This window comes from Struthio camelus, chromosome 3 (genome assembly GCF_040807025.1).
Source record: "Struthio camelus isolate bStrCam1 chromosome 3, bStrCam1.hap1, whole genome shotgun sequence".
NCBI classification, from domain to species: Eukaryota; Metazoa; Chordata; class Aves; order Struthioniformes; family Struthionidae; genus Struthio; species Struthio camelus.
In genome coordinates, this window is record NC_090944.1 from 50,349,613 (window position 1) to 50,377,194 (window position 27,582).

Sequence of the window (27,582 nt, forward strand, 5' to 3'; positions counted from 1 at the left end):
GGATTTTGGCATACAACTTCAACGATATATCATGTTCACGAGCCAAACTAGAGATCTGTCACAGGAAAATCATAATTCTCTTCTAGAGTTTCAAATACATGTGGATACAAGATCAAAAGCAGCTTCTGAAAATCCGGCCCTGAAGGATACAATTCAGACATGTTATAGAACAACACATGACCTTCCTTCTGTGATCTAATTTCCCTAGAGGGAAACTAAGCAGTTCATGAAAAACTTAAACCTGTACGATTTTATGCATGGCTAAAATCAATCCACGAGCAACAAAATGTTCAAAAATGAACGATGAACGTAGCATTAGGAACATCCTCTACATAGTTCCCTGATACTCAAAATTAGTTAGATGAATTAGAACTAGAATGAATGATGAATCTCAAATAAATGAATTAGAAAGTTCACAGTCTAACTCCTATCACTTTTTGGTCCCCTCACCGTATTCAAAGGTGGAAAGCAATATTTGGATATTTCCAACTGCAATAATTTGACAGAGATACAGAGACTAAATAACACTGCAAAAATCTCTAGGAATCTTTGAGAGGCTATAGCAAGGCAGGGCATTAGACTCCATTGTGTTTAGCACTCCAGGCATGACCACCCCTCACATCCCATACTTTATACAACGGCTGGAACGAGCTGGATGGAAGTTCCGACTGTGTAAAGTGAGAGAAAATTACAGCTCAAAACTAAAGAAGCTTCATTTCACCAAAAGTCTCCTAAAATTAGGCTACTAACCAGTCATTTACCAAAGTCACCAAAATAAACAAGTAACATATGTTCTTAATAAACTAGCCTCGTTAATAAAGGTGACAGAGTTGCAATGAGCATACTTGGGAGCCAGAAAAGTTTGTTCTAGGCTTTAGAACTAATTATAAATTTTTCTCTAACAGTTTAGGTATCTTAGCTAGATCTAGCGAATAACAGAAACATTACAAATAAAAAGCAGAGAATAAATACCCACCCACTCCCACACACAGTCTCTTACCTCTTGGAATAAAAAATGGGTGGATTCCCATGAAGTTGTCCATCCATACAAACTCTTTCTCCTTTGTTCTATCATAAATCTTTAGCTGATTCTTCTGATAGTCAGTTAGCTCAAGGAATTGACCAACTTTCTCGCATAAGAATGCTAGACATTTTTCACGAGCTGATAAAGCACTACCAGCTGAGCAGGATGTTGTACCTGTAAAGAAAGTTAAGTGTGCTTAATAACCAAAGTTAGACATGTTCATTCAATGACTGAGAAACAGAACTGTTCCCACAGGCACCAATTTTGTGCAGTATTCTGTTTCAGGCTGATATTTAGTGCTGGTGCTTGCCAGTTTTAACAGTTTCAGGGAAAAATACAGGGATCACACACTGGATGAAATGGTGCTGACCTGGATTCTACATTCTTACCTCCAGTACTGTTTAATGTAAAGAAATTGTTCTGTGAGCAACAAAATTAAGGATACCTTGCTTCCAAAAGCTTCTCTTCTACCATCACTATCATCCTGAACCGTGCTCCCAGCTCCCAGCCTTCTTTCCCTACATTCCTTACATGTTTTCAATTTTCTCCTCTTCCCAGGTCTCCTAGCAATCACTAAGGCCAATGGCCAGACATGCTAAGATGCATTCTGACCTACGCACATGATACAGGCTAGCATACCAACCTGAGGCATGGGGGAGGAAGGAAAGCATGTGATCATGTAATTAAGTGTTGTATCATAACATATAAGCTCAGAAGACTTGACAGAAAAACCACGCTTTCTTAACTTGTGTGTTTGACCTTGCAATATTATTATTACATGCATTTTACTTAGGTTTGCTGCATTATTCAAACTCTTGCTACTGGAGCACGAAAACAAAAGCATGTAAAGGACAAGATATTGTTAGACGGAAGAGAGTATTTCTCCCATAAGCATTCCATGCTGCTCCAAAGCATCTGTCTGCATTCTGTGTATATATTCAGTGTATATTCTATGTATAGAATACAAATAAAAATGTATCTCTCTCTATTTTCTCTGTCAAATGAGCACTGAAGACGTACCTGATCCTATTCCATCAATGTATACCAAACATGCAGCATGGATAAAAGACATCACTGGAGAAACGTAAAGAAGGCTACATTCCTTGGCAGAATCTGACTCCTCGTCCTCTACCATGACATTCATAAAATTAACCCATGATAAGACATCTCGTACGCTCAGAATACACTGACGACCAAACTCTTGATTAGTTAACCATTCAATGAAATCCATCATGAGCTCTGCAATGTCTGCCCCTGAAAAAAATTTAAAAATTAGTGCAACTATAAAATGAACTTTATCAGTCACATCTGTTATAGCTGTATAATAAGCATCATTTTAATAGAAGGAAGAAGGAGAAGGACTTTTTTTTTTTTTTTTTAAAGTATTTGCATTGAAGTATAGTGCTTTTAAACTCAAATGACTTTCACGGAAAGAAAAGAGGAAGTGAATAGAATTAGGATACCCCTGAACATACTTCAAAAATTAATATTGCTATAAAATTACCACATTCATAAGAGAATGTCAGGCTGACTCATCGCTATCTTTAGGAATGTTCACATATCTAGATCTGGAAACAATGGTTAAATTAATCTATTCTTCAGAGAAGTTTCATCCCTCAAAAGTATTAGTAACACAACAGTGAATAAGGAGTAATTCTAGCCTCTGAGCGGTAGCAAAGTTTTCCCTCCAAGAACAAGAAGGAAAAAAAGGAGAACGGCTTCCCATCACAAAGCACATTACCATTACCACATGAGGCAATGCTTGCTTACACATCTCCCCAGCTCTAATCTTTCCTTTCACATAAATGAAAACAACTCCTTTTAGCTCAATTAGAGCAAGGCAGAATTCAAGTCGAAGCAGCACAGGGAGAAACAACAGTGCATTAACAATGTGGATTGGTACTCTATATCCTAACCGACAGGATAATTGAAGAGTAAGGAAGTCAGTACCTGTGCTGTCACTATAAATCCTTTTAAACTCCACTGCTAAGGCAGAGTTGAGTGATTAATGCTAACAGCAAAGCTGCTGCCAGAACAGGAATTGGTAGTTCTTTGAATACATTACAGTGGAAATAGGACTGGGCACCTGAGAGTTGGGGATAATTTGACTACCTGCTTGTGCGGGGGGAACGCTGCCTTGGTCTTACTCCTGGCTAGTCATATCATACAAACTATAAAGGAAGAGCAGAGGCCAAAGTATTCTGTATTTGGCCCCAGAAAGAGATGCACTTAACAGAAAAACACCAGTGCAAATCCTTAGGAAAATGTAACAGTCTCCAAACTGGTTTTCTCCTAACAATGTTTGAAATTCAAACAGAGAAATACCCACCTTGATAGTTTATTCCACCCAGAGACAATCCTGGATGAAGATTGTGTTTTACAATTTGTATTAAATCATCACGGCCATTGCTTTGTGGACACCATATCTCTGTAAATCTATTGCGCAATGCAGGAGAAAGCTGCAGACAAACAAAACTATATAGCAATTCAGTTCAGACTGCACCATATTACTAAATGCTTCAGTTAACCTCGTTAGCCTTGTAGCCACAATATATGTGAACAATATATTAAAACGAACAAACCAGATTTTCCCATCTCATTTTGACAAGGGCACTTTATAATGAAATCTGAGGAAAACGTGGATTAAGATTTCCACTAGTGGCATCAACAGAAGAAAGAGTTGAACGTGAGAAATTTTGAAAGAATACAGGAAGAAACTAAGTTGGTTTGCAAGCACCAAAGCCCCGTTTCATTTTAAGACATCATGGATCAAACAACAGCTACACAACCTCCCCCGTCCCTTTGCTTTCAAAGGCACTATCACACAAACTATCACAGAGAAACTTGCGTTCACGTACATCTCCTTTCTGTAATTCCTCTTTCCCTGGCCGAATTAGTGAAGCAAAATCAATTAGAATGAATGCAATGCCAAAATAAATTCCCTTTAAACACAGGGCTCTATAATGAGTTGTTTTGTACAGTAAAAAACATTTTAAAATGAGTACCCATCTTCTTGCAAGTAAAAGAGTTTACACCTCTTATTAGCCCTAGCTCTGAACGTTTCGTAAAGGCTTTTACCTGGCTTTTAAATAACTTGAAGCAGAACTTCAGAAATAGAGTTGTTTGCACTTAACGAGAAAGGTCTTTTAGGATGTCATGATCATATTCACTGAGAATGACAAGATGACTTCTGGCTGTCACCTTCTGAACAGTATTAAGGAGAAAAATCTGTTATGCAGCTTCATACTACTCCATCTAGATTCATATGCTAGAGCTGGACTTACTTCCTTCATGAGCCACATTTTCTGTACCTGAAATGTTCTGCACATCAAGCCTACCTAAGGTGTTTAGTGCCCTGAATTCTTCTTTGACGTTCTGCTGAGTATTAACTTAAAATTGTGAAAATGATAGCATACACAAGTGATGGAAAAAAGACACGTTCTAATCCTCTTTTAAAGCTATGAGGCAGACCCCCATTAGAAAGCAGTGGATGCCAGAAATGGCATGGTAAATTTTAGTACTGCACCTCTAATCACTAAACAACTAACACAACCAAAACATGTAAGCTTTGGCATTTACCTCTTTTTTCCCAAAGTCACCTCCTGGGTTCATGGTTGCTAGGATACGAAATTTCTTTCCTGCAACCAATAGTTCTACTTCATTATTCTCATCCTCTTGGCCACCTTTTTCTGCAAGTACCAAAATCTTTTCAGCTTCAAGAACACTAAGGAGAAGGGTAAAAAAAGAAGAAAAAGAAACCACACAAACTAATCATTTTATTTAAATTTCATTTCACATGTCAAAAGGCCACTTACAAAATTAAAATCACATAAATCGGCCTTGAACAAGTTTCATTGCCCCAGAATTTGTATTATTTCTTAAAAAGAATAATAAATTTGGTTTATCCTTCCTAAACGAGAACATTTCCAGCTTCGTTCAGACGGAAACTCAACCCAACCTTGTCATTAAGGTTCAGTCCAAACATCTGTCAAAACACCTTAGCTAATTAGGGCTTACCTCTCACAGCTCTCCTTTTAGAAAAGCAATGGGAAAAGTTATATTCATAGCCGCTAGCTAAAGAAATCTGCACAAGGAACCAGCCCTCAGGTTGACAATATACATCTGAGAAGCAGCCTATTAAGTATTCTTATTAGCTATACTTCAGTGCACACTAATTAAAGAGGTGTAAAAGTTTGGCCTGTTACCTGTTTAGAAAGGCACTGTTTAGTATCACTAGCAAAACAATGAAGTCAATGGGACTTCATGAAGGAATAATAGCTTCAATGATAGAATGAAAAAAAAAAACCAGCCTGGAACAGAGAGAGCTTGGATATGATGGAGAAAATAGCTGCTACACATCTCAATACAATGGGCAACAGAAAAGACTAAAATGAGCACATATTGACGTATAATGTAAGTTTTAAAAAAATTCTAAACAAAAACAAAAATGAGTGAAGTAACTAGATCCTGTTTCTGGTATTTGAAAAGATATAACATTTTCCAAGAATTCACTGACAGGCTGAACAAATTAATATCACAGATGGTAAATTGCAGATTTTACCTGAAGTTTTTACTTTTCCACCTGACTCACACTGTAAGCTGTCTTTATATATTGCTTAAACTAAACAAGATTTTATGCTCTTAATTCCTTTATTGAATAGCTAATATCCCTGGCTAACGTAAACTCTCTCATCATCTCATTTTCACCCACAAAACACAAATACAGCAATCTGAGTGCAGTCTGTAGCATCACTAAGTCAAACGCAAGGTAATGGTTTCACTAACCAAAGCATTCAAAAAAACAACAACCCACCCTACACCACAAGCAGTGCATCAATACATCAAGCAAATGTATACACTTCCACTTTTCAGTGAAAATATTGTGTCATTTTTCCAGGTATGTTACAACGTTAAGACTTAGGCAAGATGAGGCAGTTTCATTTGTTTCAACTTGCCTTATTTTACTGTACTTCACCATACGTAATTGTTATTAGAGTTTGAAAACCTAGAAGTGGTCAAAGAATTACTGTGACTACAACTAGCACCTCTGCCAGGTGACAATTACCAAAACAAAGCAAACTGGCACAGAAATTGAACCATGAACAAGCCCTGATTTACAGTCATTCTTCCTTTTAGCAAGAACTGCATGAAGAACAGTTTACAGGACAAAAATAAAGATGCCTAAAAATGCTAGATTTACCCTACTCATGTTTATATGATGAACAGCCTCATAACAGACACTTAACACTAAACACACTTAAGACATACCTGTTAAGTCTCTCTAGAACGGAATCATCAGCTAAAGAAATCTCGTCAAGGAGGAAAAAACCCTCCTGTTTCATTGCTAAAACAAGGGGTCCATCACACCACTCAAAGAGTCTAGAAACATCAGATTCCTCCTAAAAAGCATACATGGAAGTGAAAAGGCATTAGTAACTGCTATTTTTTCCTTCTTTGGTCACACTATGAAGCACTACGGATGTGAGACAAACCTGGTCTTTTGACCTCTGTCTTACTGGTCGCAGTCCTCCCAAAAAATCTGAAGTCTCCATATGCAAGTGGCAGTTTACTGAGTACAGTTTCTGATTTGTTAATGCTGCGAAGATCTGACAAATGGTAGTTTTACCACACCTGAAAAGCCAATGAATTGAAAAGGCAAGAATTAAAACAAACAAACAAAAAAAACCACCACACCCACTTTGGATAGATTCACACTTTCCTTAAAGATCTACAAGGCAAGGGCCTCAGCATGCAAATTTCCTTCTGCTCCCTTTTCCTCGAAATAAATACATGCAAAGTTAAGCCATTTTTGGCTTAACAACTGTTGCTAGCTTTCATGAGATGCCTTTAATTACATTTAAATCAATATCTGCACTGATAGATTTCTGAAGGTTCAAAAGCAAACTTATTTCAGCATGCCTGTAGAGCTACTGAACTAGTCTAACATTTTGCTTAACTGGGGATGCCGCACGTCTGGACCACGCGCAAGTCTGAGAGAGTAAACTACTGAATACCTAGAGGTCTCTTTCAGAATCTAATTATTTTTAGTATCCCTCTCCTTGTAGTTCTACCTCCACCTACCCCAAAACTGTCACTCTCAGTACTTCTAACCAACACAGGAGCAGACAGCCTCTGCTTTCATGACCACCTCCTTTATCACATGCAAGGAAAAAAAAAAAAAAAAAATCACCAGAGCTATAGTCTCTGAAGTCCTTAAAATATGTAAGTGAATGTGTTCTCAAAAAGCAAACTGCCCCAATTCCCAAAAGAGACCTCCCAAAGAGGCACAGTAAGATTTGACAGGGCAACTCATAGAAGGAGGGAAGAGAAGTCAGCCCTCTTCAGTTTTATTACTTTCTGTATAATTTCTGTATAGCTATATAGAATGCAGATAAAGTAGAGCACAAACGTAAAACAACCCTATTAAAAGACTCGCACTGAAAGAGATGTAATTCCTTCCTCCCAGACGGAAATTATGAAAAACAGCAACCATTGTCTGCCATGAGAGGCGCTTACAAAGTCCCAAATCAGAGAAGCACTGAAGCCCACTCAGTCATTAGGTGTCTGACCTAGGCATTGCTACAGAACTATAAAGAATTGAATGATAAAAAGTAAGGTTACCCCGTGTCTCCCACCAGCAGCACTGGTTCACCAAACTCCAGGGCTCTTCCCACCAAAATGGCAAGTCTCCTCATCCCTTGAGTCCAGACAATATGGTTAAAATCTCTGTCCATCACTGACATCTGCATGGAGGATTTAGCTGCACAACACAAAGCAATTTGTCAGCTTCAGCAATATCTAGAGAACTACCAACGTGGTTCTTTTAGGAAACTTACCCAACAGCTTTCTGACACTTTCCTCTGAGAAGAGGGTCTGAGGATATACTTTTTTCTTGAAGTGCTTTTCAAGTACGCTCTGAATAACATCCACTTCCTCTTGTTTCCTGACTCTGCCCGCCAGAAGCATGAAACCTATCAAACAGAGGAAGAGAAAAATCGATTACTGCTTGGTTAATCAGTAAAAAACAGATTTATACCTAAAAATTGGGGTTTAAAAAGAAGGAAGAAAAGTTTCAGGGCTCACCATCGTTTGCTAAGTGCTGAAGCCAGTCATAATCCTTCTCCAGCTGTTCTGCCAATCTGTACCTTTCAGCCCAGCGAAATAGATCTCGCAGGGTAATGAACCCGTGCTTCCCAGCAAACACTGTTGAACCTCTGCGGTAAGACTGCCATAAGAACAAGATGTGACAGTCATTTTCTTCATGAACAAGTTCGAATACTTAAAGCAAAGCATCTCAGAGCTCTCCAATACAACATTCATTTGAACCAAATCACTGTAGCCAAACAAGAAAACCAAAAAAACGCACTAGTACAGTCACAACTCCCAAACCTAAATTACCTACAAGTTGAGTAATTTGGCAGGTATCTGTAATAAAATAATACAGGTAATAACAAGTAAAAATAGTAAGTAAATAAAAATAGGTACCTGGAATAAACAAAAATCCAGATCAAAGAATGGGTTCTACACCAAAACCATACGTTAGCATTTTAAGTTTTATTTTACTCTAATACAGTGGAAAAGCTAACGACATTCAGTCTAGAAAGCTATAAGAAAAATGTGCTCTGATTTGTGCTCCTGCAATTGTTTTTAAATACGAGATCGTTTTAGCTACTTACTAAAAACTGAACGTCTGTTAAATGAAGGGGAGTCAGAGCACATCTGAAATTACTGATTACAAACAATAATTGAAGTTACCATGACCCAAAGACTGCTACAAATCTATTACGGCACTTTGGATCCACAGGAAGGGACAACGTTTAAAACTCATTTAAATAAGAATGTGAGTGTTTTGAACACTGGTGGGAAACACTCAAAATTTTACACAACAAAGTATAAGCCCTCCACTTCAATTTTTTGTTGGTCTTCTCTCAAATCTGATATCCTAAGGTGATGTTAAACTAAGCATTTTAGTGGTGGGTTCTCTTCCATCAATTGTGCCAGACTTTCAGACATCTGATAGTTCACAACACTTTCCCTGACCCCACAAAGAATTTCTTCTACTCAGCGCTGAACTATGCTTGCATTGTTTTTTCTACAACAAAAGAAAGACTCTCATACTTGCAGGTCTAACATGACTTTGACGAGTTTGCTGCAGTAAGAAGGTGGCAAACTGCAACGCTTGTGCAGGATGGTTTCCAGTTCAGCACTTGGTAGTTCATCAAAATGCAGTTCCACAAAACGATTTCTGAAGGCTCTAGACAAAACCTGGAATACAAGAATAGGGCCATTGTTTGAACTTTTTCCTTCAATATTCTGTACGTTATATATCTTTCCCTATACAGCCAACAGAAACATGGGTAGCCTCATGGTATACAAATTAGCATATATACATAAATGTAGAAAGCGAGCATAAGAGAGCCTGGATGATGCCCAGAGCTTTAAAACGGATATTAATGATCTAAGAGAAGTCTCTCCTCCAGTGCTCTTGAATAAGACATGGCAATCATAGCATACATAAGCTCCAAACCAGTAAAGCACTGAAATTTCACTACTCAAAATGAATCAAGTCTGTTATCTGTGAACAAAGCAACCAACCTCTAAAGAACCCAAATGAGGAGCTGAAAGCCAGCCACGACCACCTCATCTCTCTGCCACTTAACAGTTTCGTAATAAGTCTATGCTACGCATCAGAAAGTTTTCCCAACACACCTACCTCTACGTACCAGAGAGACTCATTCCTTAGAGTCATAGCTACTCAACGGAAGAGATTATACAGACCTTCCTGCCACCGTAGAGTCCTGGAGGATTCTGCGTGGCAAACAGCATGAAGCGAGGATGAGCTTTGACAACTTCTTGAGTTTCAGTAATGAATAGCTCTCTATTATCATCCAACAATCTATTGAGAGCCTCCAGAACATCAGTGGGAGCCAAATTCAACTCATCGAGAACAATCCAGTAGCCCTTTCTCATGGCATCAATGAGAACACCTTGGATAGAACAAAAAAGTTCTCGTTAACATCTAACGAACTTCACAGAGGCGTATGTTTAGACAAAAGCTTTTAGCAATCGCTTTTCACACTGTATATATGCTCATCCAGATCGGAAATAGACAGTAGCGTTTAAACTATTGAATCTTTTTGTCCCATCGGATATAAAGTGGGGAAGAAAAAGTAAACTATAGACGAAATAAAGACGAACTCTTAAGAATTCACTAAAATTCACATAAATTACATTACAATTGGTCAGGCAAAGACTGACCAACGACTGTTATGGAACGTCATTTCTGTACTGCAGAGAAGAGAAGAAAAAAACCAGTAAAGTGAGACAGGAATTTGAAGTAAATGTAATACGCCCACTCACCTTCCTTAAATATCAGCTTCCCAGAGGCATCTGATGTATAACAGCCAATATACTCCTGGATGTCAGTATGTTCATGGTTGTTAATCCTTACGCAATGGTTGCCAGTAGCAGCAGCCAACCAGCGAATTAAACTGGTTTTACCAACAGAGGTCTCTCCTTGAATCAGTATTGGGTGAGTCCTAAAAGGGATAACCAAAATAGCGTTTACAAGCATCAGTCATATATCCATTTCGTATACAATGTATCAGCATATCACTATTTGGAATTTTCACATATACTTTTATAACTGCATTACCAAAATACCATTATTTAACCCATTCTGAGCAACATAGCTAAGATCATACAGAGATATGGAGAAATATAAATCATTTTATCCCCAAATGCAAACCACTACCCCTTAAGTTATTACATGGCAATGTGAAATGAACAGGTTATTCAAACTACAAATCTCTAGACTACCATTTTGAAAATCTGGGTACAGCAGGAAGATGTTTTAAAGAGACAGAAAACAAAAGTATAAATTAAAGTCAATGTATAATGAAAAATTACCACAAAACACGAAGAAAACAGACACTACTCGTGCCAAACAATAACAGCTAGATGGACATCAATGCTTAAGGCCCAAATAAATACATTTTAATTAGTTTTCTAATGGAAAAAAAAAAAATGAAACATACCCTGCAGACACAACTCTGACAATGTCTTTCAGATTAAGCTTAACAGAATGGGTTAGCACGTAAGTCTCATCTATAGTAGGTTCTTTATCCCCAGCTGCAATCCAGTATCCTTCTATATGTATAAACCTCCCTCCTTGGGGTTTTGGTATTACCTGAGGAGAAACGACAGAAATAACAGACTATGCAAATGAGTTTTGATTTCTAACAAAGACAAATATTCTACATCACTGTAACATATTCTGCAAGACACACTTAATCATTTTAAGTTACCCCCTAAGCACTCCTGCAGTGAGTACTGTCTGGTTGTCCCAGAACACAAATTACAGTGCAACCCTGAACAGATTATTTCAAGGGCAGGAAGCAAGAAATTTTGCCAGAGATGCGAAGACCAAAAGGTCTCCTGATTCCTAGCTGTAAATTTTAAAGTACGCTTCCAAACTGAAAATTGGCTTTTAACTCTTTTTATTCGTACGTATTTTCATAATATTTTTTTTAGTTTTTTTTCCCCTGGAATAAATACACATCTCTTATAACTAGCTTCCCCACCCGAGCTGCCTAACGAGCCATGTATTTTCGGCACTCAAAACTACTGTGATTCTTCCTTTCCCCGCAAAAGACAAAGGACAGATGTTTGCGTCATATCAAAATTTTCTGACTTGAGATCTAAAAATAAAAAGTCTATGAAAGCTTCTCATTTCTTGCCCCTGACTTTACAATTGGAGTCACTATATTAAGCTCTCCACAATCCACAATTCTGCAATTATTCAGTCTTGCATATTTTTTCAAATTAACAAACAGGCCAATGAATGTATGGGCATTTCATGCAGAGATTAAAAAGTTGAAAAAGAACAGTACTGATCTTTTTTTTTTAAGGCACTTATCTTTTATATAGGAAATACGTGACCGTGATAAGGAAGCATGGAGGAAAAAGGTAGAGAAGGCAACTCAAAAAACATTTTACTCTGAATAATAAACACCTCAATATAGGCTTAGTTACCCACCTGCTTGAGAAGGCTTTTGATGTTGCCAGAGACTATATGCTGGCAAATAAGCTTTTGAACTACGGGGTGAGAAACTCGGTCAAGCTGCGTCAGGAAGCTCAAACAGAAGCCCTAAGAAAAAGAGAGATTTTCAACATTTTTGTGAAAAATTATTAACAAAAAGATATACAGGGTTAAAGAATCCTTTCCATTCAATAGTGCACTCAGAAGACGGGGTTTTCCATTATCCAGACAGACTTAGTAGGGAATATACACATTGAAACAAACCCCAATGTAGGCAATCACCTCATACAGTGAGCGTGGTATGCTGCTACATGGATTAGATGCTGCAAATCTCAATGCCCTGCAAAGTGTACGGAGACTATAATGAGGTCTGTGGCCAGTCCCATCCACCAGCTTTGTTTCTGCTTCTTTTTTCACAGATAAATAAAAGCTGTAAAAATAAAGAGTGAAACCAGTTCCAGTTACATGAAAGAGCTAATCATCTTTAGATCAGAGCACTGCTCTAAGGAATTAAACCCAACCCATGAACATTTAAACTTATCTCCAGCTGTCACTTTTTCTAGAAGCCCTAGGTTGGGAAAGCCATGACAAATATTGCAAAACAGTACAGTCAGCGAAGCAAAGCAACATAGCATTTTAAATCATACTTTTGAGAGTTTAGATATACAATAACTATGAACTCAAAATACACTGAGATAATACACCTTATTCTAGAGGGAAGAAAGGTTTCCTGCGAAACATGCAAGATGTTCACAGAAATTATTTGGAAAAAAAAACTCTTCTAGTGTCTAGATGGGAAAAGGGCTTGCAACAACAATGCTTTTTAATTGGTGTCACTAAGAAATCATTTACGAATTTTTTTTAGAAAGTAACCCCCCCCCCCCCGCCCCGGAATATAGAAAGGTTCAGAATGAGGAAAATGTGTATCTCTCTTCTGCTTCCTAAAGTTGTGCAGATTACTGTTTAGGGAGTGTTATAGTGTTTCCCAAAACAGTTTAATCACAGATTACAGTCACCTACTTTCCGTTTGTGATACATTCATCTAAGATTTCGAGAGATTACAATCAACTTACTTCACAATTCCTTGCACTATATTTTTGTTCACATTCAGGCCTCTCAGGTAATCCATGATAAGAACCTGCAAGTCTCCTTCACTCCTCAGTTCCTCTACATAGAGTTCAGTAAACCTACGAGGAATAAATTAAGTCATAATATTTAAATATCTGACAACATCAGAAAAAAATAAACTTCATTAAAAATTAGATTAGTGTCATACCATATAACATTTAGAATTGTGTAAGCAACAGAATATTGACTTGACAATGACGCTGCCTATATATGGACTCAAAAGAACACAGCAGTTAAAAACAAAGTACTAGTAGTATCTTTTTTTTTTTTAAAAAAAAGTAATTTATCTGTATTAACATTGTAGACTGAAAATAATCTCTATTGGACCACTTTTTGGAAAATGAAAGGAGTTTGCAATACATTTACCCAAACGTTACGGACTGAAACTGGAGGACTGACACAGCAACAACACTTTTCAAAGTGGACTCCCTATAACAATCCATATTTTTTAAAAAGTCAACACCTATGAAACATCACTCACTCTAACTTTCTGTTGACTAGCATATCCAGGTTCTTTTCCACTTTTACAGGCATCTAGCTGGGCAGTAATACACTGAGAAACAGCTTGGCAATAAGAAAAGGAAAATTACCAGCAAAGCATTTACTCATTGAAGTTCTGAGTTTATTTAATTACGTCATTACAGGGTTTCACATTTAGTATACTACAGTGGCAACAGTAATTAACCTGCAAATTTTCTAACTGGCCAGGATATTGTATCCAGTGTTCAATGTCAGTCTCTAGTCTTTCCACATCATGCACTGCCACTGCAAAAAGCGACCCGGTGCACCACAGTAAACCTACAGCTGAGCAATACCATTTACTTCAGAGAGGTGGGTATTTTTGACAGATGCAATTCATTAGAACTTAATTAGCAGCGCTGGAGCTGAAGTCCTTCTTCTGCATTACACTTACTTTGCTTCCTTTCACTATTAACCCACTAAAGCTAATAACAAAAAACCTTACTTAAAAAACAATAGTCAAAAAGAGTCCAAAACAACCAGCTGCATATAGTGGATGTATCTCTACAGTCTTGTGCAGTGTCTATGAATCTGAAGAGGGACTACATATTCAATTTCTTGGCATTCATGAGGGAAACTGCATCAAAGACAATAGGAGACCTCTGCATTCATGAATGGGTAGTACTGAAGAACAAATCTGCCACAACAATTTTCCTGGCTGCAGCTTGAACCCCAACATTTTGGATATCACATATCTGCTCCAGCACACAGATCACCTTCCTTCTGAGTGAACAAGGCTGGATACACAGCTCTTTGCAAGGACCGTGAACACTGCCAAGTTACCAACGGAGAGGCTGCTGGAGACACGAAATACTTGGCTTTATTATCCCCACCAGGAACATTAACTGCTGCAGTAGCATTCCCAGGCACTGACAGTTTAACTGTAAGGAACGATCATTCCCCGCCGGCCTCCAATGGCAACATTCTGTGCTACTGCTAGACCATTTCTCCATGCTCAGCAACTTCATAGAAGTACTTTCCTGCTGCTATTTCATGAAAAAACCTTCACCATCATGTGGAAAGCATCACTTGGAGGAAGTCAATTCAAGTTCAAACATATCCTCAGGCTTCAAATAAGTTATCCTTCTCTCCTAATCAATTCACAAAGCTAGCTAAACTCCAAAAGAGAAAGGGACTTTTAGTATTTTGTCCAAGTAATTTTTCTTATACCTGTTTCTTATTCCTGGAGGAAGATTTCTCTTCCCAACATCTGTAGCTGGATTCATACATGCAAACAAGCGAAAATCAGGGTGACGTACAAGAGGCTCTAAAGAAAAACAGGAAACAAAAGATTAAAGCTAAACCCAGGACATCTATTGTGTTAAATGAGACACACTTCGGATTCTTCTTCTAAGCCAGTTTTCTAATGCTGCACTGCTGCATTTTCTTAAAATGCCAGAGTTATAAATCTGCAGAGAGTTACCCCACATGCTTTAGCAAAAGTAAGCCTGCATCTTTATGACAGCCATAGCAAGTGAATCATTGACGTTTATTTGTATGCAGCAGAATATTTTAACAACCTTAAATATTTCAAAAGTTATAAGCCTTAAACTTAGGATTCCTTTCCATCTCTTTCAGAACAATGAGCAGTGCTTTTCTCAGCCAGCAAGAAAACACAGCCTAGGAAGATCATACGTTTGCCCCTAGCTGTAGCTCCAGAAAATAACGTCTAGCAATTATATCACGTTTTTCACCTTTAGACGTTTTACCTTCAGACAGAGAAAATAAAAGGCCTTGTCTACATTTTCCAGGTGGAGAATAAATATTTTCCCACGATCAGCAAAAGACTATTAGCCCAGCAGCAAAGGAACCCCAGGTCCCATGATGCACTTACCATCAGATTACCTTAAATTTGTAACAAACCGTGACACTCCTCTAATAATATCCAGGGACAGCAGTACTTACTAATGGTACTGCAGAGATATGTTTCCTTGTATGGCCCAATGAAGCAAAAGCCCCATCAGTTTCTGACTGCTAAAATCTGTAGAGCCACGGTAACTGAAAACTGCCACTTTTTGTATAACAAGTATGAAGTCTAAAAAGGACAAGTTACTCTCTCTTTTGTACACACGTTCCTTCTAAAGGAATGTGTTCTTCATTTCTTTTGAGGCATACGGGATAGGGAATATAACAAAGCAGATACCAAAATACAGTGTATGCAAACACAGAAATAGTACCTGTGTCTCCTCTGTCTAGTAACACCAACGACCCAGAAGACCCTTCCAATAAACCACTCAGGCACTCTAAAGTCTCTGCAGCTGCCAAATTAATCTCATCCAATAAAATCCAGTCTCCTTTTTTAACAGCTTGGGCTAGAGTACCCTAAAAATAAGATCAATTTTTAAAGTTATGTCATCAGCAGTGATATATCATCTAAAGCAGCTGTATATTTGAAATATTTGTTTTGACGTCTATGGGTTGATTAGACAAATGGCGATGCCAGATCTTATCTTGCAATAGCAGTTGTACTTCTCTCCTTCAATGACTGCAAGTATTTTGTGAGTCACAAAACTCAACAATTTTTATGGCCATTATCACATAACATTCAGATTCACAAGATCTTTTGCAAGATTTGTAAGAATTATCCACTTTGTTCTCACAACAGAATTAAGCTCCCTCATTTGTGCAACCCACTGCTTGTCAGCTATATCCTATCACTGTGGTACATAAGCTTCAGTGACAGCACTATTAGAGGATTAAGACAGTTAACCTAAAGAAACCCAAAGACATGAGCGATACTACGCTCCTCAGAGTAATATATTATTAAAATTTTACTCGAGTCAAAGGATCCCCAAACATTATATTTTAGAAAGAGGACTGTTAACATTTTATACACTTCAAATAAAATTTGAGAGCATATATTTGGAATAATGGGATGACAAGGAACAACTATGCATAAGACAAAGTGGCCTAAGAGGAAACTAATGTCATTAAAATATTATACTATGACACCATGTTTTTGAAACATTTCAAAAAATCAGTTGTAGATACTTAGTACAGATTCTTAATAATAAACACTTCACATAAATCCCTAGGCAGGTACACGTTACAGATTCTTAATAATAAACACTTCACATAAATCCCTAGGCAGGTACATGTTCTACTGGAGACTGGTCAAGGTGGATTTTCTCATCTCGTACATTTGAAAAGATGACATGCCGTAATGCTGCCAACTTTTTTTAATCATAGCAACCATCGTACTTATTATACAGCATTAAGTTACCGGGTTATCAAGAAACAAATTCTCTTCCTTCTATCTAATGACCATCTTATTGAAGCAGTACACTCTATTCCACAGAATTATCGTGGAACAAATTTTACTTCACAGCAAGATTCATGTCAGGAAGCTATAATATTGGTTGCAACATCTTATAAAAGTTCCTCCTCACTCTTCCCAGCATCAAAATGTGGATCTCTAAATACCTCTACAAATGCAAAAAGAAGAGCATTTTCTGTCATTTTCATCTGTTGATGAGCATGATTCAGTTTAAGACCAAATGCCTCCCACTTTTCCTTCAGCGGTGAGCCTGCAAGCAAAAGAAGTTTAAGTTTGCAACATAAGAACAACAGCACAAAAAGATATTTAAAAACAGCATTTTATCAAAATGTTTCAGGCCCGCAGTCAGATACAATAAAATGAAGTTTGGCTAAGCAAGGAAAACATTCAATTTCTACACGACATCTCATGAATTAAGAAAAAAATCCCTATATTTTGCAGAAAATATTTGAAAATTTAGCTGAACGCTTTTTTTTTTTTTTTGTACGTGTATAGAAAGCTTTGTTATTCTTTCCAAAACGTCCCAGCTTAGGAATAAATACTTATGCTGGCAATTCAGTTGCCTGCAATGTAATGGAAACCACTCTCCAGTCCCCAAAGACAGAGAGAAGTAGCCCAAAAACCAAAAGTTTATAAACCTTATTACAGAACACATTAAGAATAAATACTTTATTTTCAGTAAGAACAAACACTTCTGCTTATCAGTTATGAGTAAGAACATTTGCTTATCAGTTACAAAATTACTTAGTATTGCAGTTATTTCAGTTATTTGTTTAAAGTTATAGCCTGAGCTTCATGCATTTGTTCAGCACTATAGTGACTTAAGTCGCTAACTTTGTAAGCTTATCCTCATGCATTTTTTTAGTTATAGCAGAATCCTGCTTTTCTTTATTTATTTTTGGATTCCCAGTAGTTGCAATGACTTTAAAACTTCATCTTCTCCGATATTTTTATGTATCTCATTTTAGTATCTGCATACTCAGGAGAATAAGCTCATTTGGCCCACAGTGAATGAAAGCCATGACTTGATTTGTTCAGAAGATCTAGGACCAAAAAACACTCTATGGCAAGGCAAAGTATCAATACTGCCTCTGCCCTAAAGAAGTTGCGAAGGAGAAAGTGAGAGATAAACCAATATCCAGAGACAAAACCACAATGAATCGGTCAAGTCAGCATCACTGATACCAAGTCTTCAGCAAGCTCTTACCAAGCTTCACAAGAGAATTGTTGTGGGTTTTTTTTTTTTTTTGGGGGGGGGGGGGGGGAGGGAGGAAGGTTAAGAAGGGCTATCTGTGAAACCTAATGACATTCTAGGTCTGAAAGAAAGCATGAGTGCATCCATATCATCCGTATGAAAGCCTGACACACAAACAGCTAGCACTGTTCACCAACACAGGGAACAAGTAACAGGCTGAGCAGAGATCAGGTGTCAAGAGCTTTGTAAGGCCTGAAAAGCCAACCTTCACTCCATCAGACACGGAAAACAGCAGTGAAAGACTAGGAAAAAAAAAACCATCATAACAGTATTTTGAATGTCTTGTTCTAGAAAGAGATTGCATTTTTCAAAACCATAAGAGAGGATGTAATAAAGAGGGCTAGAAAAAAGCCACCAGTTTTTATTTTCCCATCTCCTCTTGAAATGGTTCACAGCTAGCAATTTGTGCTTGATCACTGAAATCTTACCAGCATTTTCTTTTGCTTCCTTATTAATAGCAGATTTATGAATATGCTGCATTAGTTTGAGCAGATCATGCCAACGTTTCTGCCTGTAGCAGGTCTGAATGTGCCCCAAGAACGTTTGATTTTTCTTTCTAGAGAACGTCTGAGAGAAAAGTTCTTCAAAAGACTCTCGCAGAGGCAGCCAGATCAGCTTGTTATCCACAGGTTTATAGCTGAAGAGAAGCAAAAATTAATTTGTCACACAGAAACAGCAACTAACATCCGCGAACTAACAAAAACCAGTAGTCACTGAGACAGCAACACCGTGTATTAAGGAACTCAGGTTTCCAAAGTTTTTTACTCCACTAACAAGAAAAGTAAAACAGCACATATTTAAATGCACCTTAAGAGGTGATTGCATAAAGACAGGACTGCCCTGGTATGTAAAATATCTTTATTACTATGCACAAACAGGTCTACTGAATATTAGCTTGGGTGTACACTGAAAAACTTAACCATTTTTAGGACATCATTGGGTTGAGCTTTTGAATGACTTCCTCACATTCACATGTGCATACATTTCAGTGACACTGCTTAAGATGTTGAACAAGGACGGCAAGGTTTCTGCACACAAACATGTTTGAGACATTCACACTGCTATGAAACAGATGCCATCTAAAAACAATTCAATGACAACACAACTACGCTTGCATTAGAAGCTTGTCCTGATACTGCCAACTGGTTCATGCAGAACAGGCTGAACAGCAGCCAACGACTCACCCCCCTAGTAGATCTGCAGTGTCACTTTGTTGGTTCATGTTGATAACCCTCAGACAGTGTCCTTGAAACAGAAATAGAAAGCATCAACTAGTGTATTCTGTGTTATCTCTGTACAAGTTACAGTTTTCACACTGCATTTACCTGTAATATGAGCAAGGTACTGAACGGTTGAGGTTTTGCCAGTTCCTGTTTCACCAACCAAGAGCACAGGCTCTCCTTTGACAACACAGACTGCAAGCTGTTCAATCAATACTGCAGATGGCCGTGTGGCAGCAAAGGTTTGCCTTGCTCTGACAGAGAAGATGAAAAAATTCAAGGATAAAAATCTATCAAACAGCTCATTTCAATTTCACCTTTATAAATTTTTAGAGGGGTGCTGAATTTACAATTTTTTAATTTAAAAAAAAAAAATTAGTTCCAAGATGCACCTAAAAGCACCACATAAGACCTTAGTTTTTCCTCCAGGTACAACCTAGAAATTCAGGTTTTACAAAGCTCCAGTTTCTACTCCAGTTTTGTGGTGTTAGTGACACATCCTACAAAAGTCTCCCTTCACTAAGGTAGAATCATCAAAACCTAATTACAACAGCTGTAGATTCAAAACGTTTTGAAGAAATAATAGTCCAAAAGCAGCTGATAATTTGCATGTTTTGCCTGACAGAAGCATGATGCGGTCTCAAAGATACATAAGCTAAAATGCAGCTCACAAGACAGAGAACTCATCACATTCCTTTGACAAGGGTGAGATTAGCTGATTTACATTCATTTTCTTAAACCTGTAATTTCCAGTTTATTCTGTTCCAACACAAGACGTTTAGATTCACAAGAAAGCTACAAGATTGATATTCTACCTTTGTACAGTAAGAGCCTGGGTTTGTTTCCTCATGAGGCATACTCTTCCCACGGAGACGTCTTGCTCCCTTATTAAAATTTCTGGTTTATATAGTTCACAAAAGAACTCTACCTGTGAAGAGAGCATCAACGTTTCCAATACCAGCATTGTCTACACCATCACACAAAGAACACATTCACTGTGCTACCAGTATCATTGTGCAACAAGCTAATACGTTCATGACCAGATTTTGTGTGTGGGGCTTTTTTATATACATCACCTAAGACACTGAAGGACCTCAGAAGTGTTATTTTCTAATTAAACAATCGCTTTCCTTTTATCAATTTGGTAATAGGTTCTTGCCATTATGATTCTACTTTGCCTACCTCCATGGTAGCTCAGCTACATTAACTTGAACCTGAGAAGAGGGCTACTTTAACTCTACTATTTATTCAATTTTTAAAAGAGCATGTTGAACAGCTCCACATAACCAATGACACTTTGCTATTGTCAGAGGTTCGTACATTTTTGTATTGAAATAATGGAAAGGAAGAAGGACAAAGAAAAATCCAGGAAAGTTTCAGGGGATCTTGCTGTCCTCCCATTCAGGAAGCATTTCAAGCGTTTCCTTCTTAAAGTAACGAAGGAGGGGAATTTACTATGCAGTCAAACTTTTATGGTTAGAAATAGATAACAAAAAAATTGACTCAGTCTGACTCACTTGTGTATCACATGCTATTATATACAGAGAGGTACTACTAGCTTTGGAATCAATGATTAAGGAGTAAGTAGTAAGGAAGATCACATTTTAATGTGAACTCTGTGTAAAGGATTCAAGTTCATTGCAAAAACGATTCAAGTTCATTTTTTGCAACTTGATACCAGGAGAGAGAAAAAAAAAAAAAAAAGAAGAAGAAAAAACCCAACAACTGCCCTCACCACCCCGCCAAGCTTTGTATTACTCTGTGCATCTAGCAATATCATGTGCCTAGCCAACTGCATTGTTCCAGCAAGTGTCATCCTTCTTTTGCATGATGAGGACATTTGCAATCTGATCTGAAACAGGTTCACAGGCACTTTCAGAGAGAAAGCACAGCTGAAAATAAAACAGGAAAATGAGGAAAATGAGTAGACCCCACAATATAGAGAAAAAGCAGAAACAAAATTTATGGGGGAGAGATATGGGCATAATATTAAGAAAATATTAGAACACAGTACACTTAAGTTAGCTGCTAGAAAAAAACAAAAGTTGTAGACTATTACCAGTAAATGCCATGTTCATTAATAACCCAATATACCTTTTTCTTGGAAACGTTTAGTTTGCTTCCAATAATTTTTGCCATTTTCTGCCTGCTCCCTTGCTTGGACAGCATAGCTGTGAAGCAGTCCAGTGCCTATCAGGAGGGAAAAAAACAAACAAACAAGTAAACAAAAAAACCTTATTCGATACAACTCTTATATGATGTGATTTGACAAGCATCATCATCTTAATTAACATAAGCCGGAATCAGCTCCACCTAAGGTGAACAAAGTTATTTCAGAGTCTTCAGATCTAGTCCAGCAATGGAAACAGAATGATATATTTAAAAAAATTCTAAATTTTGTAATTTAGTGGGTTTCTACTGAATGTAAAACTTTCAATACCCAAAGACACCAGTCTCGGAAGCTTTTTTTAGATGACAGGATCAAAATGAAGGCAGTAATGTTGTAAGATCACACATCTTAAAACTATCTCTGATTGATGCACAACTGAGAAATTCCCAATCTGGAATATAAGCTGATGTAAAGAAGGAAAGAAGTTCCATATTGGGAGAAAAAGAAAAAATTTGAGAATCATACTGCAAATTACGTATCCTTAATTTTGGTGAGAGATTCAGATACTAAGGCTCACAAAGAACGCAAGTCTAACACAAACAAGAGAGCTGAGGGTTTTCACTCAGAGGCAAACACAGCTCTGATTAAGAAGAGAAGCGCTAATAAGCTCTGTCACTGAGCTGGGCTAATATCACAGAGCATGCATGACGCACCAGCCAGAAGTAAGGTGGGAGGGAAGAAGTGAGGGGATTTAACCCTCTCCGTATTCGCTAAATCTAACCCTGTGATACTTTTAACACTGTGCAACTACATACACTGCGTGGACGCATGTATTAACAAGTAAGGGCATGCCACAGATTCTGCGTCAGCCGTATTATCACATAAACATGGCTCTACTGCTACTGTGAACAGGTCGAGATATTGACTCTGCATGCCTGGGGATATCGATCAGCGATATCCTTCTCAATACCCACATTACCTACGAGATATTCGTTATCAGGAATGGCCTGGTACTCCACCGCGGATAGTGGAGAACTGAATTCAAAAGCTTCGAACTATCAGAACTGCCATAAAAGCATTTCCAAAGCACAGTCATATCCTAAAGAGACTTAAAAAGAGCAGTCATTCTAAAAACGAGCTAGGAAATGTACCTCAGCCTATTCCCCAGGACCTAAAACGTATCCTAACTTAAATCATGATCCAAGCCTTAGTATTTGTTGAGCGTTGTTTCTAGACATGAATCCACACCACTGGAAACACCTGAAAGCTTTGCCAAGCAGCGTGGTGTCTTTAAGGTAAAGGAAAGATTACACTCGTCCTGACAAATCCAGCTTCCAGCTCGAGTTCTGAATGCATCCATACTATTACATCACCTCATTCCTATTTTAATTCTACCTTTGGAAGTATTTTACATGCGTTCTTTCTACGTTTTCCTCTCTCCCCAAGACATTCACAATAAGGTTTGGGAGCAACTACAGCACCTTAGTCACAAGTAGCAAACATTAAATATTTCCAATATTTTAAAGGCTCGTTAAACTAATCCTAGAGCATTTTTCTTGTTGCAATCACAATACACATTGCACTAGAATGAACTGAACGTTTAAATGGTAAGTAAATTCATTAATGTATCCACGTTACATACACTTTTACTCTTCCTTAGTCGCATGCAATCCCAGCTCACACTAGTTAAAACTATGCTGCAGCACACAGTATGTTTGTATGCAAGCAGGAAGTTTGGATAGACTTTCAGCACATCACTGTGAACAATCTGCCTAGTTGTAAGGAAAGCCTCTAACACACTAATCACATCAAGCATTCCAACTACAGACCAATTACTTCAGATAAAACTGAATGTATTTTCCATCTCGCAAACTCTCAAATAGAGTATTTGATGATTTGTGATATAACGTGAAAATCTGAGTTAACGATTTCCTGATAGATCAAGTCTTACCGCACCTCCTGAAAAATATTCACTGCTGTGGTTGACGAAGTACCATCAAAGTTGCATGCAATCCTGCTGCACCAATTCAATAAGTCTCTAAAAAGAAAAATGGAAGAAGAAGATTCGGTGCAATCAAGCCAAAATGCACAGCACTTCCTCTCATGCTGAGCATAGCTCACTTACCATTTGTCATCTTTTTAGCAAGTACACATTTAGCTGCCTTTAAGTCGTACACGGGAAGCCACACATAAATAGAATGCTAATGCTAAAGAGTAAAGGAGTACTTAAAGAGCAACAGCATCATCTGTTTACAAGCAATGTATCAGAAAATAATACATACCACGTTAGCCATTATTGATAAACTAACTGTGAAATTGAAAAAACGAAAAGCAGTACGCTTCTCATCCAGAAAGGTATGAAGAACCAATTTTCAAAACACAGATTCCTCATCAATGCCACAATCTTTTGAAAGTGAGGCAAAGGAAACACCTAACTAAAAAACCAAATGCTGCTTTTAAATAAACAGCATTCCTACGCTTCACAAAAATATGGACTACCTATATCTAGTATCTGCTAACTAATTCACAGAGCACTGCTGGCCACAGAAATTCCATACTGCTGGAATCAACATTCAGCATGAGAAGAGAGGAAAAAAACCCTAAACACCCTAAGCTGCATTTCATCACAAAAATGCAGAAACTAATAGTATACTACAGGTACTAGATTACAAAGCTGTCAGTGAGTGTCTAATACTGAACTATCTAGATGAACAAATACATAAAACTGCTGAAAATGTTATGCACTAGTTACTGTTAAAATAATATACAGCACATTTCAACAGTTAACTAGTAAAACTGATGCTCTGTGTAAAAATGAACTGAGAAACACATGGCTTGACACTAACTTATTTCTCAACACTACATATGACAAAATCTACTTCAAAAAAAAAATGAAGAGCATAGCAAATACAAAGTCCTATATAAGTCACATTGAGTTTTTTTTTGTTAAAGAAGAAATACATTAAACATGATTTAAAATTTAAAAATGGAATTTTCCAATCCACTTTTATTAAATTCAGGTTTAATTATTCAATCTTTTATCACAATTCATAAAAAAAAGAAAAGAAAGAAAGAAAAAAAGTTTTCTGATATCAGTAGCCAGCTCGCTAAATCTCCTCCTAATAAACATATAAGGAAAGAAAACCTTAGAGATAGTTCTCGTCCTTCCAGATTTGGTTTCTTATTTTCTGATCTTGATTCTGATGCATCCTCTGCTATATGCCTAGTGGCAGAAGCACTGTTTTCTGATGCCTCATACTTGTCTCCCGTTAGGTGAATATAAATGTCTAGCAAATGATCAGTTACAGGAGCAAGGTTGGGGTATCTGTTCTGAAGAACCTGAAAAACAAAACAAAACCCTCCAAAACCCTCTGTCATTGGAAGTCAACCACTAATCACCAAAATTTTAATAGGATACACTTCAGTAGCCACTCCTCATGCTGGCAAGCTGCACAAATCTGCTCTCTTGGAGTCTTGCTGACAATATTTGGTGATTCTTTTTTATATAGATACAGATGTTGTAACGTCATGTATTCATTTATAAGAACATTAAATTATGCAAGGTTTTGCTCTCATCTGAAGCAAGTATAAGTCATTGCAATTAGTTGCATGAAACTGATTTGGATGCCAAATGTGAAATTTTCCAACTCAACTATACCCCAATTTATTTTATAGATTTGTACTAGTATTGGTGGGAAGCACAAAAGTATACTCAGCACCATCTGAAGTTAACGTCGTGAGTCAAAAGCATACAACTTTATAACTCATCATAAAAATTCCTGTCTCCTGTCCCTCTTACACAGCTTTCACGACTGAACATTTGATCACCCAAGGCATCTCTTCACTGCACTGACAAAATACGCGTTAAGAGGCTAATTTTTCTTTTATCATTTCCTTTCAGATCGGCTCTCTCTACTAAGGCTTGAAGGCTGAAGCCATGGCTTCCCAAAACAGGCTTTTCACAGACACAGGCCAGGATCAGTGGTCCTGCCCTGCCAAAGGGACTTTTAAGATTAGCCGGAAGAACATGAATCTATTTTCAACACAAGCAAGTCGGTGGGTGTTTCCTCATCTTCTGCTACAGAATCTTATACAACCCGTCCGATTTATAAGTCTTTGTCAACTTGAGGTACAAAGTTTAAAAATAATACAAATAAACAAAAAGAACAGTAGGAAGAACCTAGTGGTAACTGATGCAGTTAGTACCAAAGCATCTTTTTTTGTTAAGGTTTTGACAGTGAAGTCTTATTTCACACTGCTCCTTTCATCTTTGTTACCAAATTGGCCAGAAAGCCTTCTTTATCACTGTAACAGCAAACTTCTTAAATTCCTGCCCATATGGATCTATTTCTGGTAGAAATAGCTACAGCACACAAGCCTGTACTTTTCCTGCAAACTGTCTGCTGAGGCCTCCTCTGCATCTACTTGCTTACCCTGCAACAAAATCTAGAAGCATAGAATAGGTGCTGCTCTTGCACCACTATCCTAATAATTAGTTGACAAATGACAAGATTAAAAAAAACACAGCTATTTAAGGTCATTCATAACTGTACTGGCTGCTGAATGAGTCCCAAAGAGTAAATAAATCCTACTGGAAATCTCTCTCTTCCATTCTAGAAAATTCAGAAGTTCCAGCAAAAGATTTGAGAAATTAATTTATCCCCTCTTCCCTTAGGTAACCTTTTTTTTTTTTTTTTTTTTTAAAACAGTCAAATTGTATTTTGAATTCTGTATTACAAGGAGAATCTCTACAGAATTCTGTTCTCATGTAAGCCCTGGCCTTCCTCAATTTTTTGATGGACTACAAAAGCAAACATTCCCTACAGATGTTAACAAAAGATGTCTATAGAAATAGCGATTCATAACTGATAACCAACTACTACTTTCCATTTCATGGCTTAGAAAACTCAAGATTAAGTTAGCCTGATTTTCTTTTCTTTTTTTTCTTCTCCTCCTCCCCCACCTGTTAAAAAACAAGTAAAAAATAAAAAACAAAACCACCTAAAACCCTCTGCATGCTACAAAACAGCAAAGTAATCTGACTGTTTGACCCCCGAATTGTGTCCGTCATGACAAAACTCAGGAATCTTTCCAAATCGCATCAAATTTTCTTGGCAAACTGCCCATTTACTTCAGCATTAGCTGGTTAGATCTGAAGTGATAAGGGTGAATTATAGAACTTGCGAGAGGAAAATAAGAATTAAATTTATTACCAAAAAACATCCATTACCCTTGAAACATTTTTTTCACATGCCACAATAGAGCAACATAGACCATACCTCCTTGAGTTCTGCTTTGCTCATGTTATCCATATGAATTTTGGTCCAATACTTGTCCAAAAGAGCAGCATGGCTGCTTTGCTGTCTGTACCAACCACCACCACAACTGAAGATCCTAAATCAAAGCAACACACTAAGACACACAGCATACAGCATCTTGCTGAAGAATTCAACATTTTGTACATTCCCGTGTATCAAAGAACAGCTGCTCAGGCATAAAGTGCATGCGTGCCTCTATCACCCACTGTTTGTCACTGTACTGTCAGCCACCCTACCAAGCCTTTCTGTGCTTTCTAAATTACCTCTTTCTTTTATCACATTATATTTCCTCTCTGGTGCAAAATCTCCATAGAGGTACTCACAAAAAGAAGCATGAGAAACAACACATAGGATCCTCTGCAAACAGAGGAGCCTGAAAGAAGGGACCAGGATAACAACTTCAACAGATCCTAAGAGATCCATGCTGTGTTGTGGATGGAGATGCAGGAAAGACATCTCTATTCCTCCCCCGCAAGTCTTTCCTGATTTTGTTCTCATTCTTCAGACTCCTAGTCCTTCTCTTCACATATTTTGCTCCCTACTGGTTTTCACTGTGCAAATAAGCACAGTAAAACATGGGCAACCATATGTTTTACCCACTGTAGAAGCAGCCTTCCATATGCAAAGCACTAGATATTACTGGGGTTTTTTTTAATTTGATATTCTGCATTTGGAGTTTTCCTTAACCCA

At 37.6% G+C, this 27,582-nt stretch overlaps 1 protein-coding gene across 3 annotated transcripts in view; it reads right to left on the minus strand.

Moving 5' to 3' along the window:
• The window catches only part of MDN1 (midasin AAA ATPase 1), a 113,641-nt gene that overhangs the window by 68,310 nt on the left and 17,749 nt on the right, over window positions 1-27,582 (minus strand). For 2 of the 3 annotated variants that reach the window (XM_068937775.1, XM_009668368.2), the window contains exons 9-35: window positions 26,854-26,968; window positions 24,720-24,913; window positions 23,531-23,612; window positions 21,559-21,654; window positions 20,280-20,392; window positions 19,570-19,718; window positions 19,429-19,489; window positions 18,673-18,881; window positions 17,136-17,239; window positions 15,890-16,034; window positions 14,883-14,979; window positions 13,139-13,252; window positions 12,348-12,495; window positions 12,063-12,173; window positions 11,062-11,213; window positions 10,385-10,563; window positions 9,803-10,011; window positions 9,143-9,289; window positions 8,108-8,249; window positions 7,861-7,995; window positions 7,646-7,784; window positions 6,517-6,655; window positions 6,293-6,423; window positions 4,604-4,748; window positions 3,354-3,483; window positions 2,045-2,278; window positions 1,001-1,198 (exon numbers count right to left, since the gene is read on the minus strand). In XM_068937775.1, coding sequence (XP_068793876.1) covers window positions 1,001-1,198; window positions 2,045-2,278; window positions 3,354-3,483; window positions 4,604-4,748; window positions 6,293-6,423; window positions 6,517-6,655; window positions 7,646-7,784; window positions 7,861-7,995; window positions 8,108-8,249; window positions 9,143-9,289; window positions 9,803-10,011; window positions 10,385-10,563; window positions 11,062-11,213; window positions 12,063-12,173; window positions 12,348-12,495; window positions 13,139-13,252; window positions 14,883-14,979; window positions 15,890-16,034; window positions 17,136-17,239; window positions 18,673-18,881; window positions 19,429-19,489; window positions 19,570-19,718; window positions 20,280-20,392; window positions 21,559-21,654; window positions 23,531-23,612; window positions 24,720-24,913; window positions 26,854-26,968 — 3,818 coding nt within the window. Of the gene's footprint in view, window positions 1-1,000; window positions 1,199-2,044; window positions 2,279-3,353; window positions 3,484-4,603; window positions 4,749-6,292; window positions 6,424-6,516; window positions 6,656-7,645; window positions 7,785-7,860; window positions 7,996-8,107; window positions 8,250-9,142; window positions 9,290-9,802; window positions 10,012-10,384; window positions 10,564-11,061; window positions 11,214-12,062; window positions 12,174-12,347; window positions 12,496-13,138; window positions 13,253-14,882; window positions 14,980-15,889; window positions 16,035-17,135; window positions 17,240-18,672; window positions 18,882-19,428; window positions 19,490-19,569; window positions 19,719-20,279; window positions 20,393-21,222; window positions 21,351-21,558; window positions 21,655-23,530; window positions 23,613-24,719; window positions 24,914-26,853; window positions 26,969-27,582 lie in introns of those variants that run through there. The other variant, XM_068937776.1, reaches the window with a different exon arrangement.